The 21,009-nt window shown below is 36.8% G+C and overlaps 3 protein-coding genes across 3 annotated transcripts; 2 read left to right on the top strand and 1 right to left on the bottom strand.

Annotated features, from left to right (window-relative positions):
- Positions 1 to 1,445: 1,445 nt before the first annotated feature.
- U1A (spliceosomal protein U1A) lies at positions 1,446 to 4,529 on the top strand. Its single transcript, XM_021949532.2, has 4 exons — positions 1,446 to 2,293; positions 3,086 to 3,179; positions 3,364 to 3,452; positions 3,994 to 4,529. Exons 1-4 carry the CDS (start codon positions 2,036 to 2,038, stop codon positions 4,279 to 4,281), a joined length of 729 nt encoding a protein of 242 aa, XP_021805224.1. The 5' UTR covers positions 1,446 to 2,035; the 3' UTR covers positions 4,282 to 4,529.
- LOC110749324 (uncharacterized) lies at positions 4,076 to 11,979 on the bottom strand. The gene is made up of 14 exons (XM_088245990.1): positions 11,292 to 11,979; positions 10,447 to 10,852; positions 10,285 to 10,356; positions 10,116 to 10,178; positions 9,680 to 9,748; positions 9,417 to 9,530; positions 8,943 to 9,171; positions 8,709 to 8,830; positions 8,068 to 8,435; positions 7,057 to 7,543; positions 6,481 to 6,786; positions 5,424 to 6,272; positions 5,120 to 5,158; positions 4,076 to 5,009 (listed from the first exon to the last, which is right to left on the bottom strand). Exons 1-14 carry the CDS (start codon positions 11,678 to 11,680, stop codon positions 4,824 to 4,826), a joined length of 3,699 nt encoding a protein of 1,232 aa, XP_088102116.1. The 5' UTR covers positions 11,681 to 11,979; the 3' UTR covers positions 4,076 to 4,823.
- A 1,625-nt stretch (positions 11,980 to 13,604) lies between these two features.
- Positions 13,605 to 19,796, top strand: PARP2 (poly(ADP-ribose) polymerase). Its single transcript, XM_021949409.2, has 18 exons — positions 13,605 to 13,793; positions 13,879 to 14,158; positions 14,308 to 14,426; positions 14,553 to 14,634; positions 15,019 to 15,254; positions 15,603 to 15,729; positions 15,932 to 15,987; positions 16,264 to 16,337; positions 16,565 to 16,611; positions 16,825 to 16,874; positions 17,066 to 17,128; positions 17,665 to 17,745; positions 17,867 to 17,977; positions 18,093 to 18,168; positions 18,302 to 18,444; positions 18,847 to 18,920; positions 19,248 to 19,353; positions 19,468 to 19,796. Exons 1-18 carry the CDS (start codon positions 13,710 to 13,712, stop codon positions 19,558 to 19,560), a joined length of 1,902 nt encoding a protein of 633 aa, XP_021805101.2. The 5' UTR covers positions 13,605 to 13,709; the 3' UTR covers positions 19,561 to 19,796.
- The last annotated feature ends 1,213 nt before the right edge of the window (positions 19,797 to 21,009 follow it).

Raw genomic sequence — 21,009 nt, 5'->3', positions numbered from 1 at the left:
CCCGAGTCTGAGTCAACGTCAAAGGAGGCCTAGAGGGAGAGACGGAGGAAAGGTCGGCGTGAGTGCGGTATCTAGAATGTTTGGGATATTAGCCGTTGGATATTTGGATGTACGCGGCGGAATGAAATCTGAGACGTACACGTGGCGAGAGAAAGAAAGGGGAAGTGGTGGCGGAGTTTCCGAGTTGTGTTCTGGAAGGTTAGGCAATTTGGCCTCGTGAAAAAGAAAAAAAGGCAAGAGGGTCTACGCGAGAGAGAAATAGCCAAGTCAATGGTCTTAGTAGGCTTGCTTGTGAGGGTCACGAGTAATGAGTCATGACTCGTGCTGACGAATGAAGGCCATTGATCCAGAATGCTGTAATTTGTATTCGTGGTATGTAATGTATCTATCATTTTCTTTTTGGCCTTTAACAGCTGTCCACAGAACAGAACACAGGAAACCAAATTACGCACCCTCCGCTCCACAAAATAGCACATTAATGAAAATGAAAATAATTGAGACTGGGTTTTCTTTTCTCTCTGTCTCTGTCTCAGTCTCTGCTTTTATTTTTATTTGTCTCCTTCATGTCGTTTAACTTACAGCTATATATAATTATAATATATAGAGTGCAGCGTTTAGGTATTTTGTGTTATGATTGAGTGGCAAGGCAACCGACTTCGAAGACGAGTCGGTTCCAGTGATACTTGGAGTTCAATTATTTCTTTTAAAGGACATTTTCTATTAATAGGAACGATAATTTATTCAACACACAACACAAATATTAGAATTCAAATCTAAAACCTTGCTTAGAAGAATAATTACTCCAAACTACTCATTAGTGAGTTATTTTGTCTGGAGGCACTTCACTTGGATCAATGGATCAATAGCGTATTAGTTAAGTTAATCAATGTCAACTGACCCAACCCAAAGAATAATCTAAGTCATACTATTCTTGTTTGTTAAAAGGAGAATGCTAGCAACTTTCTCTTCAAAATTTTAAAATATTTATATATTTTAGATATCTTTCTTGTTATGTCATGTCACCTCGTGTTCTGCTTGCTTTTCTGTGAATGCTCTAGTAATAATGCATGCGTAGGATGCGACAGTCAGTCAGTGGCTATAACTTTACACGTCGCAGCCAGCCGGCCAGACTATACTCTCCTCAAGCGGATGGATGCATGAATCTCTGCGCGCCACCCTCTGTCTCTGTCCCTTTAATTTGCAAATTTGCAAATCAGTCTCACCACTCGAGGGGTGACGGTATTTCTCACTAACAACTCATATTCATATATATATATATATATATATATATATTTGCAGCCCTACATAGTCAAAAAGCAAACGACGGTAAGATATGGTTGGTGGTGCGAAGGAAGGGAATTCAACTATTTTTGTTGACCATTTACGTTTTCTAGATTCTTCAAGAACCATTCAGATAGTTTTCAGATAGTTATTAATTTATTAAATTACTATGCAACGTGACTCTACATCGAACGCAAGGGTTGGGGTTAAATAATGAGTGGCGGAGCCAAATTAAACAATCGTGGCCAAGTGGATGGGTGGCAGGGTCATGAGCTTCCTTTAACCTTTATAGCATATCACTTTCATGTATTCTGTGATCTATCATTTTCTTATTTGGAGTGGTTATGAGAACATCATCTCATCATAAAGTGAGGTATAGCTCAGTTCAATTTTTTTTTTCTCCAAAAATTTATTGTGATCGTTAGGGTCTAAGGCCCCCTTTGAACCTTGGGCCTGAGATTGAGCTGATGGACCCCAATTCGGGATTCGAAGTTAGTAGCTGAGGCCCATAGACCTGCCCAAACGTAAATTAGAGTACAATAGAATAGAATATCCCGTCGGTGTAGTTAGGGCTTTTTTGGCTTCCCGATTTTGACAGTGAAGCAGCTAAAGCTTTGGGAAAAAGGAAGGCCTGGTACTCCGAGTCCGTGGTTAGTGCCTTGATTTGGAGCACGCCAGTCGGAGAGACACTCAGCTAAACTCCTCGTTCGTCTCCTTTGTACCTTCAAAGCTCCAAAATCGGGTGGGCGGAGACATGGGAGAGAACAATAGCGGCAGCGAAGTTCCGGCGAACCAGACCATCTACATCAACAATCTGAACGAGAAAATCAAGCTCGATGAATTGAAAAAGTCGCTTCTCGCGGTCTTCTCGCAGTTCGGGAAGATACTGGACGTCTTAGCTTTCAAGACGCTCAAGCACAAAGGCCAAGCTTGGCTTGTCTTCGAGGACGTCTCTTCCGCCACCAAAGCCATTCAACAAATGCAAGGCTTCCCCTTTTATGACAAGCCTATGGTATGCTAAACTAACCTAATCTAATCTTATATGTTGTTTTTTTTTTTTTTTTTTACTTCTCTATCTATGTCTATATTGTCTTTCTCACTCAAAGCAAGATACTTTAATGTGATTTTTAGCTACAATTCAATTATTCAAAGGAAGCCATGGATTTTCGTTTTGTTAGCCTTTCTCACACACTATTAGTATTGGTCACCCGTCAGTTGTTGTGAGGCTTTAGGTTTTGACCCAAGGAATTTGGTTATATAAGCGCCATTTGAAAATTTAATATTTGTTTGCTTTTCTTTAGTCCTTTAAAATGCCATTTTTATTCTTAGCACAATGCATGAGACGGGTATGTAAGAAGACTAATTATAATGGCAGAAAAGGATTTAGCTTGGCAACAAAGACAGGATCCAGCACTGGTTATAGTCATTCTCGATGTCCGTAGTATTAAACAAGAATTACATGCTAAAATGGGTACTCATTGGGCATTGAGTACCCATTGCCCATCTCTAGGACAATGTGGTTGGGTTTGGGCGTAGGGGTTAGAGTTAGGTCAGATTTTCTTTTCCATTCATATGATGTTTCTATGGTGTATTGTCTATAAATCTGTTTAGTGTTGGTGAAAAAGGATTTCTGCATGTCATGCCGTCAAGAGGATATCTGACTTGCTCAGTGACATGTGTGCGCACACACACACAAGCATGTTAGATATAAGTAGTTGTGTTTACCATAACTTTTTCCATGTATATGATTTTGTTTTTTTGTTTTTTGTTTTAAACTTATTTTACTGGTATGTGATTAACACAGAGAATACAATATGCCAAGACAAAATCAGATGTAATAGCAAAGGCTGATGGTACTTTTGTTCCACGTGAAAGACGAAAGAGGCATGAAGACAAGGGTAAGACATTCTACTCATCCTATTTTGCAATTCCCATATCTTGTACATTGTTCTTTCTCGTTTATATAAACTGTATGACAATAAGATATATTGTTTGGAAAAAAAACATATGTTATATTACTGTATGGCGTATATATGGGCTTTTATGATCTTAAAGTTTGTTTTTCTGTTCGTTATGTGGCAGGGAAAAAGCGAAAAGAGCAACATGATGCTAGCCAAGCCGGAATGGGTCTGAATCCTGCTTACGCTGGTGCGTATGGTGCAGCACCTCCTGTAAGTATCTTCTCTGTTTCATGAGGGATATTTGATCATATCTCTTGTGTTCCTTGTTTGGTATTTTAGAACTGAAACAATTTTAACTCTTTGAGAAGTATACTTAGTGGAAAAACTGCCTGTGGTTTATAAGAGTTGGTAATTTGCACGTTTTGTGAAACAAAAACTAATTAGATAGGTGCATGAAGGTAGTAAATTGCTATGAAGTACATGGATACAAGTATTTTTGGTTTATTGCTGTGATTGGAAATTTCGTCACAGAAGTATTTTATCTATTACAAGTTTGTTTTGGTTCACTGAAACTGGTATATTTGATAAGACATTTAAAAAACACTAGTTATGGAATCATTTAATCAAGTGATCTACCTGTTACAAGTTGCACTTTGCCATCTCTTCAGAAAAGTTTATAATCTGCAGCTCTGCCCTTTCCCTTGAATTTAAATTGATGAAACTTTTTCCTTTTGTAAACATGTATAAGCTTAAATAGTATGCTCTTATGAAATCTTTAACTTCTCTCTTTCTCTCCCCCAACCTGGTGCAGCTCTCCCAAATACCGTATCCCGGTGGTGTGAAGTTACCTGAGGCTCCTGCTCCGCCAAACAACATACTTTTTGTTCAGAATCTTCCTCAGGATACAACTCCCATGATGTTGCAAATGCTCTTCTGCCAGTACCCTGGTTTTAAGGAGGTTAGAATGGTGGAAACGAAGCCAGGTATTGCTTTTGTGGAGTTTGGAGATGAGATGCAATCTACAGTAGCAATGCAGGCACTGCAAGGTTTTAAGATGACACCTCAGAATTCAATGTTGATTACCTACGCCAAAAAATAGACAACGGGATTTAGGTCTTTGCTATTTATATAACTTGTAGTCATGGGTCCGTAACTAGAATGTCGTTAATCTAGTGAGATATGATGTTTCAATGTATTATTGTTGTCAGGATATATTAGAAATGAGAAAAAGAATTACCAAGTCAAATTTTCATTTTCACCGACTTTCCGGTGACCAAGGATGATGTTCTGTGTCACTGTAAGTCGTAATTGTATCTGAAAGCAAGCTTAATTTGTTTGTTTGTGGTATTCCAAGAAGCCTCTCAGTCTTGCGCATTAAGCTTTGAATCACAAATTTTTATTTTATTTTAATTTGAAGTTTGATTTGTTGAATATTTATCTTTCAATGAGAACAGAAGGCATTGCATTCTGTCTTTGCTTCAACTTGTTCATGGAATGAAATTTTCACAACACCAAGATTGATTAGAATTACAATAAATAACAATGGATAAAAAGCAATGGGTGCCCATTGTTGGTGGTGGTTGATTATCAATGGCCCATCCATACGGTATAATTCTATTCTCCAACAAAGCTAGAACGTCTCTAGAGCAAGGACGAGCTCATGGAATTTGCAAAGAAATGCTCACGGAAAACCAATTTTTGTGGGGGGAAACTGCTTTCAGGAAGGGTCCTTAGAATTGCCGGGAGGCCACTGTATACATTTTGACGCATCTTCCTCACAAGAACATGCTTGTCCAGAACCATCAACTCCAACAATTTTCTGCAAGTCTGTAAGAAATGTAGAAGTTAGCATTAGCATTACCGAATCAAAAAGGAAGAGCAGACGTAATATATGAGAAGATAAACTCAGTCATGCAAGAGATCGTGGATCAGAATACCTGCGCATTCAGTACATCCATCTTCCCCATAATTTCATCCTAAAACAGGAAACGATGACAAAATTAGGTAAGAAACATTACAGTATCTGTGTAGAAACTTTGCAGTTAAAGCTATTTGTTTCAGCACAATAATCATGAGATTGATAACTTCTTGATTTAATGACACTGCTAGTTACTTAAACTTTGGAGCTTTACGCTTATGTAACAGTTGATTTATAGAAGGCAGAGGGGACATGAAGTAGCAAAACAATGTTTTTTTTCTAGCCATACAAATAGAATTTACATAAACTCAGAGTGCAAGTACCTCTAATATCCCTGGATTTTGCATCACAGTCCCAAGAAGACGCCGTCTGAGTCCCTTGTAGATAATCTTGTTAGTGGTCCCATCACCGTTTATCCATGGCAGTATTGGCACACATAATTTACCACAAGTGAATTTAGAAGATTCGTTGTCACCATGTCCTCTAGCTGAAACAACTTCCATGCAACCTTCAGGCACACTGCAAGTTTGTTTTTCATACGAGCGCTCAGCAACCTTTTCAGGGGAACTAAGAATGGTCACTTTATGCACATCATTAACATTCATATTTGTTTCCCTCTGTGAATGAGCACCACCAGAATCACAATCTCCTGCATGGGGGATCACTGAAGTGCTGTCTAGTCGATCATTTCCACCAAAATGTTTTTCACCACTTGAAGTGTCATCATCTTTGAAAAAATCTACACAATTGGATGCAGAAGATTCTGCACGATATACAGATACCATGATACCTGGGAAACCTTTCTCTCGACGGGAAATCATTTCACTTTCGGATACCAAGGATTTTAGTTTTTTAGTGTTCAAATATTCATTGCTTTCAATTTTGCGTTTTGAGCTTCTCAAATCTTCAGCCTCTCCCACTCCTTCATCAGGCAAGCATGGGGAAATTGATAGCTGACCTGAAGAAACTAGAGCAAACAAATGAAATAAGTCCCCACATTCTAAATCTGCAGAGAGATCAATCCCCCCTTCCATAAGATCTTTATCCCTTTCATGGAGCCAACGAGAAAGTTTGGCAGCTCTCTTTCCAGAATCAATTGGAAATGGTGACTTGAAAATATTAGGAAAAAACTGAGGCGAGAGAGATAAAGGTTGACTGTCAGTACCCCCAATCTGCCAAATAAAATTTAATCAGGAATGAAATATATACAACTTAAAAATTAGATGAGCAGAATTATATGAGGGACATTAAGACAAACAATGTATATTAAGCTATTAAGGAGAAGTGAATAAAAATCTCGTTGGACTAAGCTTGGACGTCAATTCAAGCAATGCAAAGAATGAATGTTCAATCCAAAAATCAACAGAAACTAAGATTTACCAAAATTTTGTTATCTCTTAGGTAGTTCAGAGCTGCATAAAGATCACACTTTGAGTAACGCCGTCGAATTTCTGCAACCAGGTTTTGTTCTGCTGGTGCTGTTGTGGTATTCAAGACGACAAGCTTAAACAGCTCTACAGCCAAAGATTTGTACGCTGGTGTACTAACAACTCCTTCATGCAAAAGTTTAAAGAAGTTGTTATGAAGTTGTTGACAACTTGGTCTTTGTGCAGAAACGCCTCTACTATGATTCTGAATATCCTCATATGGAACAGTTGATACAATTAATTCAGATTCCTTGGGGTCCTGCAAGTGAAAAAGTATTTCAGTAAAAACTAGATGAGCCAGATATTGGCATATACTAGGAAAATAAGGGAAGAAAGTACTCAAATCATTACAATACAGGTGCAGATGGACTTCAGTGTACACAAACACAAATAACTGGTAATATCAAGAGAGAGAGAGAGAGAGAGAGGTAGGTTTACTAGGCTATATGTTGAATTAATCAAGTATATAGCACATTTGACGAGCTGTTAAATACTTGTAAAATTTAAGTTGTAGGGATTCGGTAATTACATCTTCTTCAGCATTTGTATTAAGATCTGACCCCTCCTCACAGGTAGATCCATATCTTTTGGTGGCATCCAATCTAGTCATCCTCTGGTAGTGAAGTATCTCATCCAGGGATTTTTTAATATCATTGTCATCAAAATCATCCCATGGTTCTTCCTGAAGACTCCTCCCTTGATTATGGCCACTGATGTTGGGAAAATTCATGTTATAGTCTTCTCCTGTTGAACCTTGCAAAAGTTTTCTGCACTCATCTTTGTTTAGTGACCTGTTCTTGGTTTTTTCCAGGAGCTTTGCATATCGCTTACTGAGCATGTTACAGAGCATCATTAGAGATTTTCTAAGTTTTCCATTACTATTCTTCAGATATGACATTCTTCTTTTGCAGGTACTAGGAGGTGCTGGAAGGTCAGGAAGTGAAGCCCAACTTATCTGGTGATGATATTTTGCCCCAAGAGTTGCACAGCGTCTTGCATATTGGATAACCAATTGCCTAAAGGAATGATATCAATATAAGTGAAATGCAAATGGTAAAACAAATTATTACATGGAAAGAATAAAAGGAATCCTATCTTTCATCAGATACAAAAAAGAGAAATAACCAATGTATTAAATGGAAGGGAAAATTCTGAAATCTCCCACTCACGCAGTCGTTGGAAAAAATTTGTTACCATTATAATACTGTCATCTTTCCAATGAAAATTTTGTTTTTTTGTACGACCATCATTCAGTCTCTTAAGTCAAGAACACTGATGTGCTAGCATCAGCATACACAAACAGAAAAAAAAAAAATGTAATTGGAAGATCCTATAATTCCTTGGCTGATGCTTTTAATATACTATTGACTGTTAACGTCTAATATGTGATAGAAGCAACCATGACATGTTATCAGATATCAGATTGTTCTCATGGTCAACAATGACATGTTACATATTAGATACCTTATTGCCCATACGGATAGCTTTAATGAGATTATACTTACGGCTCTAGGGTAATTTACATATCTTCTTCCCGTACCTGTCAGCCTCCTCAGTCCATGAAAACCTGCTTTGTCGTGTCGGCTTCAACTTTGAAAAAGCACACTTGCTTAAGATTGAATAACACCCCTCACCATATTCATTTGGTTCAGGTTCCTGCTCAATTTCTTGATCACCATCCCTCTGGAATGCATGCAAATGTGAGTCATGCTCGCCAGAAGTGACCAAGAGATTTCGTTCTTCCATTAATTGTTTCTCAGTAACAGGTAATGTAGCAAGTCTCTGCTCTTTCAACCGTCTAGTTACCTCGTCAACTTCTGTGAACTCTACTGACCTTGCTTCAGAAGTTCTCTTCCTTTTCAGGGAAGCATGTTTACTTTTTTGAGATTGAACTCCATCCCCTTTATCCTGAATCCATTAAGGTGTTGGCACTTATCATAACACGCATGAAGCACCAGAAAGTGGTAATACAGGGGAAAACATGCATTGATCAGAAGGTTTAAATATATTGCATGAGTACCTCTAATTCAGTGAAGTGAGTAGTGTAATTTAAAATATGGTTTTAATTGCCATTATACACTATTTGTACTAAATAATGAACAAGCCATGAAGCAAACATACAGAAAATGGGGATAATAAGATGACCAGGAAATCCTCAAGGCAATGGATTAGAACAAAAACCTGTAACTGTTCAAGTATCCTTTCTTCCCTTATGGAACCATCCACTGTCAAAGACAGACATGGTCTACATGGCTTTAACACAGCAGGTGGTCTTTCTGATGAGGCGTCATTTGTTTCCGTTTCTGTAATCCGGGACAGAGATGCATATGGTTAGATTCATCAAAAAGTGGAGATCACTAGAACGGTCAGCACTAATATCTCCAATTTTCATATTCCCAGGTTTAGCAGTATCACCTGTCAAAGTTGAAGAGTCACATGTGGAAAGAGTTTGATTTTGATTAAGATTTTCTGATTTATTAAGGAATGCATTGGCTGATTCAGAGTTGCATTTCCCCGGTGCCCAAACTCGATATTCTTGGATTTTTTTGTTTTTTTCTTTCTTCTTAATCATCCCAAACCTAGAGCACATACTTTCAATCAGCTTATCACTCTCTTTCCTGCCAATTCCAAGCCTCTTCGAAACCTGTAAATAGCAAATAAATAAATAAATATTCAAGGAATTTATAGGTGAAATGCAACTTTAACTCAATGGCAGGAATTTTACCACACAAAGCAAGCTCTAACCAAGCAACGCTAAAATAATTACCAGAATAAATAGTAACAAAGGATTTCACTGGCTAACACCAACAATAACATCAAACTACAAAATCTTTTTAACATTCATCACTTTAAATAAAACATAGCTGCTCAAGAAATTAATGCACTCACATTAGACATAATGATGCCCTCTGAGCCTGCAGCATTAATCAATTCCTGAATTTGATGCTCAATTGGAAGTTCTACAAGCAGATCAGTGGTTTGAAATTTCTTTATGAATTTCACCTGCCAAACAATTTTTTTCCCTTTAATTCGATTGAAAAAAGAAAAAGTAAGAGCACAAAACAATGAAGACTACCAGTAGTCCATCCTATGCTATTAAAGAAAACAATATAGCACATCAAAGAAAGAGGAAAACCAGTCCTAAGCAATACCTTGCCAGGATTTTTTGGATCAAAACTCAATGGACAAAACTTTTTCAGCAAACCCAGGAATTGCTCAACCTGTCCAAAATGCAAAAGGGATATCAAGTCATGACCAACAAACTAACACGAAAGGTCCTTGTACCACTTAGAACTTGATTATAATTTATAACAAACAAGGAAAAATTAAGAGCATAACAAGCAATTGAACTGTCATTCAAATTTATCATGAATTTAAATTATGACCCTAACTAACTTTTGCAGTAAACAGAAACAAATATTGGAACTGAAAGCAATACTCACCTAAAGCAAGGAAAAATCATATTATAAAAAAGGACTGCAAATTTGTATCTAGGAGAATGTTAAATAAATAAAAAGAATAAAGAAACACAATATTGAGCATGGAATCAAGAGAAACGATGTTTGCTTAAAAAGATTATCAGGAAACCTTCTTATTCACTTGAACTTCAAACTTTTTCACAATATGAGCAGCTTCCAATTTGCCACAAATCTGGAAGAAGAATATGCAGGGAACAATACAATGAAAAAAATCAGTATAACTTATCAAATTGCTAATACAGAGATTAAGAACAAATACATATTTAATTAAATTTTACCTTCCTCCAAGCTCTATTCCCGGAACGAGTTCCGCTGTAACCTAGATCCTTCTTGATATCCGAAACAAGAACCTTTAACAAAAAAATAACATAAACAAATTCAATATAAACTGTAAAAGGAACTAACTTGATAGATCTATCAAAACTTTAACGAAATGTAACCTTCCCATTGGCTTGTTCAAGTTTATCACAGACTGCCTTCATTGCTGATATTAAATAGTCCTTCTTCACAAGCACATCCTTTTTAACCCCTTTTCCAGAAAAACCATCTCCACCTGCAGGAATTTCTTTTGCATTCCCAAAACTCTCCTTAGTCTGTTCTACCTTGGTAATCTCAATTTTTTGTTGAGAGCTTAAATTCTCTGCGTAGCGATATAAGTATATTACATTAGTAGTCACACTCAAATTGTTGCTTGATTGCCCTTCATCACCAGCATTCTTTTTCCTCTCCAGTGCAGGTCGCTTCACAATTAAACCTTGACATTCAAGGTTCCTCACTTTGTAATAGTAGTTTTCACCTTGAATGCCAAGTTCCTTAGAAAGTTGACTTTGTGTAATTCCATCCGTTCTAAAAGCACCCAATTTGATAGTAAATCATTAGTCAACCTACAAAATCATTATCTCAACGGCACTCCAAAAGTATAAGTCTAAGAGAGAGAGAGGGAGAGGTTAGTCTAACAACAGATTCCTATCATGTCAATATAAGAAAGTTCTAGCTTGACTAGTAAGGTTTCTCGGCTCACACTGCAATCAACTAACTTCTTATATTAAGAAACTGCAAACAACATAAACAAATTACCAATTTTACATATTTTCATATTCATTAGAAAAACCAAACTTGTATCGAACAAAGAAAGAAAAATTCCAATGAAGATTCGTTAAAATGAGACTTACAATCATCAGGCAAAAACAAATCAAATTCAACTCAAAACTACACCAATGAAGATTGAATTATAAACTTATGCAGAGTATTGGATTTTGAATATGAAACAAGGAAAAGCTGGTACCTAGCACCGGCAACTCTTTCGAGTGTTTGGCGTTGATACTGGCACATGTTGTCAATGGAAGAGTGGGCAATGTAGAGGCCCAAGAAGTTGTTCATGAGCCGCTGGTCGGCTACCAGCTTCAGGTTGAGCTTCTCGGCGTCTTGGACGGACTGGATCAAAGGGTCGGTTGGGCTGTACTGGACCTTCTGATTCTGGCTCTGGAATTTGAGGGTGGGGACAGAGCGAAGCCCCGCCCATAAGGCTTGCTTGAGGCCCCGATCAGAGACGTCGAGATTGAAGGAGGAAAGAGAGGGCTGGAGCCTGGAACAGAGGGATATGAGAGGGAGACCGTTTCGGCCTTCCAAACAGATTTCTTCCAAGGACGAGTTTAGAATCGAGTCCATGGCCATGGCATTAGCCAAGTTATACTGAAACGTAAAGAGAAGAGAACGGTATCATATCATCTGAAGCGGGAAGAAGATGAAATCAGGAGGAAACGCACGTGCGGAGATTTATATAATACTTATTCTTTTCCCAACCCCAGTTCGAATCCCAGTCTGATCCCCGAAAAGATAAGAGATTAGAGAAGTATGATATCTTAAGAATCTTCTTAAAGCGGGTTAGAGCACTGTGAGCCCGTTCTCTGATACCAAAAATTCGCATTCTATTTCTAATGGACTTTTAGCAGTCCCATGAACTATTAGGCAATTCGAACTTACCCTCCTGAATTATTTGTCTGCCGATTTAGTTTTTATATTCATTTAAAATGGTCAATATGGGACCAATCGTTAGATTTTTGGATATTTCATCTATATTTCTGTCTAAATGGACACGTGAGGTGCATGTGCTTCAACAGTAATGTGTATGAAATTCTCAAAAAACTAACGACATGTCCCATATGGGCTATTTTAAACGAATAGAAGGACTAAATCGACAGATAAAATAATTCAGGGGGGTAAGTTCGAATTGCCTTATAATTCATAGGGCAAAACGACACTTTACCCATTTCTAATTTTATTAGCCCCTTGGCACATGCTTTGCCAATTAGTTTTTTTAAAATTTCTATTTTATTTTAGCATTAAAAAAGATACTGGGTAGTTGTGTTTTATAAAAATATGACCCATTATCTGATTTTGTTTTAATTTTTAATTTATTTAATATGAAAAAGTGTGAATTTACCATACTATCCTCATTTAATTTAATGATTTCAATTCTTAGGGGGTTGTATCCAATCCAAACTTTTAATGACTTTTATATAGTTTAAAACTTTGGAAGTATTCAATTTTGATTTTTAAATAGTTTATAAAAGTCTGGCGGTATTCAAATGTGACTTTTAAAAAGTAGTTAAAAGTTTGGTAGTATCCGTTATGATTTTTAGTCTTTAAAAGTTTGGTGGTATCTAAAAAGTTAATAACTTTTAAAAAAACTTTTTAAATGAATGATTTTTCCATACTGTTAAGGCTAATTGTTAAGAACAAAAGTCTTGCCAGTTTACTAGTGACTTTTATCAACTCTATGAAAGTCACTCACTTAAAAAAAGTCTTTATAAGTGCCCGTTTGGTATTGCTTATTTGGGGTAATAAGTGATTTTTAAAATTTTTTGGGAAGCCCAACCCGTTTGGTAAACTATGAGAAAATCACTTATTGTTAAAAATTGCTGTGAGAGAAAGCTATTTGGGAAAGCAGCTTATGCTTTCATTTTCTGATTATACATGAATCAGTTTCAAAGAGGCGCTGGGTTTAATGATTACGCAGCAATTATTTTTTGATTATACGAGAATCTATACCAACAACACTTCTAACAAAAAGTTTACCAAACGCCAAACTGTGTTCTCTCTCAGCTGATTTCTCTCACAGCAAATCTGACAGCGATTATTTTCACAGCACAGCAATGCCAAACTGGCCCTAAGTATGGATTGGATAATGTTTGGATTAAGCAATGGCTTTTTTGGGTATTTTGAATGTTTCACAATTCTCAGCCTTTTGCTATATATAGATAAGTTAGATTAACAATTTTAAAAATTTAGATTATCGTTTGTATGAAAAAAAAAAGAGAAAAAAAAAAAAGACATTGACTTGCAAAGAGGACTAATCCTGCTAAAGACTCGAGCCAAGGAGCCAGGGCTTATTCGTATGGGCCATTTCTTTATTTTTAATGAAAGAATTGGGACAAGTTATAAGCAGGCCTTATTATTGATTTCTAAGGCACAATACTTCCATTACACGAAACAGAAAAGCCACAACGCCCTCTTCCATTACCAGAAAAGGCCCAACCCATAAGAGATTGTGAAAAAGCCCGCCAAAAAGCTTGCTGCGAACGCTAGAGAAAGAGAAGCCAAGCCACTCCTCCCTCCACTCCACACTCCAAACTCCCGCTACAAAATTCCCCCCTTCCTTCCCCTTCTCTTCACAGTTTCAAACGCATTTCTCCAAATTCCAATGGCAAGCAAGCTTAAAGTAGAAGAGCTCCGAAATCAATTGGCCCAACGTGGTCTCACCACCACCGGAAACAAACCCACTCTGGTCAGTCTGACAACAACCCCTCTCTCCCTCTCTCTTCTCTAGGTAGAAGAGACTTTGACCAACTATTGATTTTGAGTTCCTGCAGGTTCAGAGGCTTGAGGCCGCTCTTCGCCAAGAAAACATGCAACCCACCGATGCAAGTGATGTTTCAGCTTCAATTGTTAGTACAAAGAGGGGAAGACAATCAAATGAAGATGGAGAGTCAACTGGGTCCGAGAAAATCAAGGCCACCGACGAGTTTCGGGACATGAGTGTAAAGCAATTGCGCGAACAAGCCACTCTTCGTGGAATTTCGGCAACTGGGTCTAAAAAAGAACTGCTGGAGAGGCTTTCTGAAGATTCAGATGACATTCCTCTAGGTGGAGGTATGAGCTTTCACACTCTGATTGGTTGCCAATACAATATTGTAGGCCAGGGCTAGAAATCGATGTCTTAGTCTTTATCTGCATTGAAAAATGTTCTTTTTTCAATTAGAACTGGGCAACTTTTTTATTATGCTGTGGTCTGGTGGCAGCTAATGAAGAAGGAAATGGCAGCAAGGAGAAGATCGTAACTGCAACCAAAAAGGGTGCAGCGGTATTGGATCAGTGGCTACCAGATCACATAAAGGCACATTATCATGTTTTGCAACTGGCAAGTCTATATACTATCAATAATGCCACTTAATGAGTTAATTGCATTTCGTGCTTAGTGGAAGGTAATTGATGTCAGTTTGATTCGTTTCAAATTTGGACTGACCAATGATCTTTTTGAATGTAGGGTGATGATGTATATGATGCCATGTTGAACCAGACAAATGTTGGTTACAACAATAACAAGTTCTATGTGATTCAAGTTCTTGGTAAAACTCTTTCTCCCTTCAACAAATTTCACTGAATATATATTTCAAAATTAATTAGTTAGTCAACTAGATGTTTGGATTGTCGTAACTAAGAATTCATGTCCATTCAGAGTCAGTTGGGGTGATTAATCAAGCACATATGTGGTTCAAGCAATGAAACTTATGAAGTTAAACAAAATTTGACTGAATCTGATTTCAGTTTGTAACAAATACTGATTACAAGGATTAATTCTAACGGATTACAGAAACATTATCTATGCTTTTGTCACCTCACATAAATGAAGTTTCATCTGCTCCAATGAGTTATGGGATTAATGACATTGGCGAGTTACACCAGTTCAGGCAATGTGTACTTATTTTTATTTCTTATGAATTGACGTGCAGAATCTGATGCTGGTGGTACTTTCATGGTTTACTATAGATGGGGGAGAGTAGGTGTTAAGGGTCAAAACAAGATACAAGGCCCTTACGCATCCCGTGACAGCGCAATCAATGAGTTTAAACAGAAATTCTATGACAAAACCAAGAATGATTGGTCCAATCGTAAAATGTTCGAGTCTTTCCCGCACCACTATATGTGGATAGAAATGGATTACAACGAAGAGGAAAAACAATTGTCTGTGAGTATCCACAACTTTTTGCTTATTTTCACATAATTTTCTGAATGCTGGAGATGCTCACTATGCCCTGAAGCTATTCTTGGTTGCAAATTACTGAGGACGATAAAGAAATAGGAGATCCTGTTGGTAGCAAGACAATATTGAATTGTATTTCCCATTTATGTTATATATTTTAATATTTCTCATTTTAAAAAGGTGTTTCATATTTAATCCTGCCTCTCATAGCCTCAATGTGTAGGGGTCAATAGATGAGTGTCAGATGACCTCTGTGTGCTGTGGGAGAAGGGGAGGGGTGGAGAAGAAAATCATCTTGTTTGCTCTGTCTTAATTCTTGATTATCATCATCAGGTAGAAGAAAAGAATGACTCTGCTTTAAGAGGTCAACCTCTGGAAACACAACTTGAGCCTCGCATTGCAAAGTTTATATCTCTTATATGCAACATCAGCATGATGAAGCAGCATATGATGGAAATAGGTTGGTTGATTTCTGATTCTCTGTCAAAACATTATTTTGCAACTTACAACTCATAATAATCTAAGTTATTCAGTACCTTAAATAACACAGGAATGAGAATTTTATTTAGACACTTTCAGTTTTTTATTTTTCAGTAATCTGATTAGTTAGCTGCTTTTTGGTTCCCTTATTCGGTCACCTTCTTCTTCTTCTTCTTTGGTAGGATACAATGCTGATAAGTTACCTCTCGGTAAGCTTAGCAAATCAACAATTTCAAAGGTAAGCTTTTACCTCTTGGTATTCTGGTTGATTTCTAGATATGATAAGGAGAAATCTTGAACAACTGGAAAGGATACTTTGTGTTGTCTAAGTTAACTGGAAACAATTTGGAACTGTTGACCCAAACAAAAAGAAACAATTTGGAACTCTAGTGCTACTGTGTGTATTTGGCTGCAAAACATTTTAAGTTTCACATAAAGTGTCTTCTCCTTTAATCCGCTTCTCCATGAAAGATGCAACAAACCAATAACTTGTTATTTTTTTAAACATATATAGGGATATAATATCCTGAAGAGGATTGCTGATGTGATTGGCGGGTCTAATAGGAGAACAATTGAACAATTAAGTGGGTAAGGGTTCTCTCTCTCCCCCGTCCCCCTGATAGAAGTGATTTTATTAGTTAAATCCTGAAAATATATTTTCACCAAAATGCTTGACTAAGTTCATTCATAATTCCAACAACATGGTAGATCCAATGCAGATCTGACCTACTTTTTTTGTACCTTTAGCTTTTAAGATCTAATGATAGCTTTCTAGAATTTTGGAATTCCAATTTTTGATAGATTTCCTCTTTCAGAGAATTCTACACTGTCATTCCTCATGACTTTGGATTTAAAAAAATGAGTGAGTTCTCTCTCTCTCTCTCTCTCTCTCTCTCTCTCTATATATATATATATATATATATATATATATATATGTTAATATATTTCTATCTATCTCTCCGATTGAAGCATGCCTTGAGCATTCGGCATACCCAGTATATGGGTCAGTATTCATTTTGTTTTACTTTTACTAAAAGAAATCTAATTGCTTTGGACATATATATGAGTAATGCAGGTAACTTTGTGATTGATACTCCTCACAAACTGAAAAGGAAGTTGGAAATGGTAATTCTTTTTGTTTTTCTTTCTTGTATATGTGGGTATAGTTCTTCTAAGAACTTCCACAAGTTGATATATAAGGTTATTCCCCTTTCGACATAATCTTGTGTAGCCTATCAGTGAGATGCTATATTTGTGTGACAATTAATTTTTCGCCTTGATTATAAAATACATTCTTTACTCCTATCTACTTGAAGGTTGAAGCACTAGATGAAATTGTGGTCGCAACAAAGTTGTTGAAGGATAATACTGGAATGCAGGTATTTCTTTTTTAGCCTTATCCCTCATTATTCACTTGCAGATTTTCCATGTCTGGAAGTTTTCGGTATTTTTCAGTGTTTCTGGATATTATATTGCAAGCCTAATATGCAATTCTATAGAGAGGGTCCTACTTGCACCATTTAAGACTTTATACTCATAAAATGTGCCAGTAGACCCCTTGCATTTAGAGAACAAATATTTCTTCTCTGTCTTAAAAGCCAGGGATTGGTTTACTTGTCAGACATCCCAGTTAAATTTAGTGAAGCTCAGTCACATTATAAATTTCAAACATGGCAATTCATGATTAAACATTTTGAATTTTCTTCAGTTTAGTTGAGGCAAAGTACGTGCACTATATGCATGTGCTGCCCTCTCATCATCAACTCTCTCTCTCCATCCATATTGCTTTCATGTTAAACAAGTAAAATCCAACTACTTTTTAACTTTTTGTTTCATATTAATAAGAATCTTCATCTTCTATGTTGGTGTTTTCATGTGGCAAGTATATTAATGTATGTATCTGCTGTTATTGTAGGAAGATCCCTTGTATTCCAGTTACCAATGCCTACGCTGTGAACTGACACCGCTTGGTGCTGATTCTGATGAATTTAATATGGTATCTATGAGTTATAAGCAATGGGAGTTTGAATATAAAAGAAAACTGAGCTAATAATTTATTAGCTGCTCAATCTGCTCTTTAGTTTTGATATTTTTTTTCTTTTTATGGCTGTTGTCAGATTGTGAAGTATTTGCATAATACTCATGCAAAAACGCATTCAAATTATGCTGTTGATATCATTCAGATATTCCATGCATCAAAAGAGGGTGAAGTTGAACGTTTCAGAAAGGTTAGGATGGTCTATTTTGGACGAAATAGCGATTATTAAAAAAATTCCTTTTGGTTTTGAATCTCCCTAGTTTTGCATTTTGAGCACTTCCTAATCTTGTTTTTACTCTGAGCAGTTTAGTAGTATGAAAAATAGAATGCTTTTATGGCATGGTTCTCGGCTCACGAATTGGGCAGGAATATTATCTCAAGGTGATCATTTTTGCTCTATTTTCTTAATATACTTAATATTGGGAGTGTGTATGCACACTTGCACACATACACTACGAATAATTCATTGAGAAATGCTTATTAATTTCAAAAAACATGTTTCATGACAACCCAGGCTTACGCATAGCTCCACCTGAAGCACCAGTGACTGGTTACATGTTTGGGAAAGGGATTTACTTTGCCGACATGTTCTCCAAAAGTGCAAATTATTGCTATGCTACTGATGGTTGTACAGCTGGTGTGCTGCTTCTATGTGAGGTTGTCTTTCAAGTTCCAGCCAGTAAAAAACATAAGTTTACTACTAAAATGACCTGGTGTTAAGAGTGGATTAACATCAGATTCTCAAATCAATACATTGCATACGAATAAGATCCAGAATCATATATGGGAAATATCCCTCTGGATAAAAATTTGCATTTTCCCAACCACTAATCCGCTGCACTTGAATGCCCAACAGAATACTTTGAGGGACTGCACTTCACATGCATGTGTTACACTTTTTTGCACTGCATGTTGATTGTCCCTGAGTTGGTTGGTTCATGCTAGCATGGATTTTCTTCTGGGAGTAGTGCATTTATCTTTTAGCTATCATTTTCATATTGGAAGCTGGAGCCAACTTCGTCATAGTTGAGTTTAATGTTCTAATGTATCTCTCTTTAGGTTGCACTAGGCGACATGGCTGAGCTTTTAACTGCTAAGTATGATGCTGACAAGCTACCAGAAGGGAAGCTAAGGTTGTGTCTCTATATTCTTTACTGGACACTAATATCATGCTATCCAGCTTTCTTTATTGGACACTCACATCCAAATGCTAAAAATTAAACTGATTAATTGATAAAACTTCTCTTCTCGTCATATATGCTTATGGAATTTTGCATCGTGCATTCTAAGTTTATCTTCCTTACCAAATAAACCTTTTATCTTCTTTGGTTGAGAATTGACCTTTGAATGCTTTTTATATTATCTCGCCCTTTTTCAAAACTAAAATGTGCGTTGTGTTAACTTAATTTTCCCAATATTAGTTGTCATAATGGTTTTGCTTATGAAACCTAATATTGCAGCACTAAAGGAGTTGGAGGAACTGAACCAGATCTTTCACAAGCTCAGTTACTAGACGATGGTGTTGTGGTTCCCCTTGGAAAGCCGAAGGAGAATTCGGGGCCCAAGGTAGAATACATCATTTCTTAGAATTACTTTGGATGTGAATTTGATTTGGAACTTTTATAGAAAGGCAGTTTCATTGTATAATTTATGTTATTTAAATCTCGTCTCTTCTTGCAGGGTGATTTACTGTACAATGAGTACATAGTTTACAATGTCGAGCAGATTAGGATGCGCTATGTTGTTCAAGTGAATTTCAATTACAAGCGATAGATGTATGTGGTTGTTTATTTCTGTTGCTGATTTGTTAGCTCAGTTTTTTTTCCACGTTTGATGGCAGCTGACAAGCCAAGCATTTTGCTTTAGTCATGTATATTATTTTTCTTTCTTAGGGTAATGGATAGAGAGAGAAATTTGTTTATTTAAGAAAATGGGGGATTTGAAATGGATTTTGTTATGTTAAAACAAAGAAAAAATGAAATTAGCAAATCCCAATTCAGAGGCACCTACCACACCACACCACACCACAAGTACCTTCTTCTGTATTGTTGCTTGCTGTTCTTTTTAAGTTTTTTGAGTGTGTCACACATATCCATTAAGTGTGGTGGAAGAAAGTTAACTTGTGGGAAGCATGATTGAGTTTCAAAACCTCTACAGGCAGCATACATATGAGTGTGTGACTCAATAAAGCATTTACTAAAAACTGAGTATCCAGACCGGAAAACTAGAAAACCGAGTCGAATTGGATTGAAAAAATGGGTCAAAAACCAAGTTGACTAAAAAGTCAACAAAAGTTAAAAAAAAAACCTTGACCTTCAAGGTTCCTCACTTTGTAAAAATAGTTTTCCCTTGAATGTCAAATTCCTTAGAAAGTTAATTTTGTGTAATTCCATGCGTTCAAAAAGCACCACCCAAATTGACAAAAAATCATTAGTCAACGTAATAAAGCCGCAAAATCATATATAACCGACACTTAATCACTAATCGTGAAATGAGTTCACGACCAATTGCATAACTTTTTAAAATTCGTTTAAGGTATGTGTTGGTGGTTCTATATAATGATCATTTGTTGCTACTGAATTTTCTTTTGTCAAATATTTTAAATCAATGCATATTTGGTTTATGTATTTTGTGTGGGCGTATGGTCACTTGCAACTCTCACAAAAGAGATATATGATTATTGCGATGCTTTCTTTTCCCTATCAACATCTAAGACTCTTGCAACATCTATATATTTTTGCATAGGCATACGTGGAGTTGTATCGAGAAGCACTTGTGGACCTTCTCATCTATATAGGTTTATGGCAGTTGGCAAGTCAAGCATTATTGCTTCAGTCATTCAGTCATGTATATTATTTTTCTTCTTGTTCGTGGATGAGGGATTCGAAAAAACAAAGAAATTAGCAAAATCCCAATTCAGAGGCCGATTCAGAGGCACTTTACCCACGCCACGCTACAAGTACCTTTTGTATTGTTGCTGTTCTTTTTAAGTTTTGAGTGGGTGGGGGAAGTCAAACATATCCATCAAGTGTGGTGGAAATTGAACTTGTGGGAAAAGCTTGAAGCATGATTGAGTTTCAAAACCCCTGCAGGCAGCATGCATATCAGTGTGCCAGTGCCACCCTTTTCTTTTCAAATGCACGATGCGCACGCCACTATTTATGTTCCTATAAGCTATACCTAAAGATTTTATCATGACCTCATCCAGAATTTCTTCTCCCA

Source organism: Prunus avium, chromosome 8 (assembly GCF_965620075.1).
Source record: "Prunus avium chromosome 8, drPruAviu1.hap1.1, whole genome shotgun sequence".
Taxonomy (NCBI): domain Eukaryota; kingdom Viridiplantae; phylum Streptophyta; class Magnoliopsida; order Rosales; family Rosaceae; genus Prunus; species Prunus avium.
This window is presented reverse-complemented; position numbering and strand designations above follow the sequence as displayed.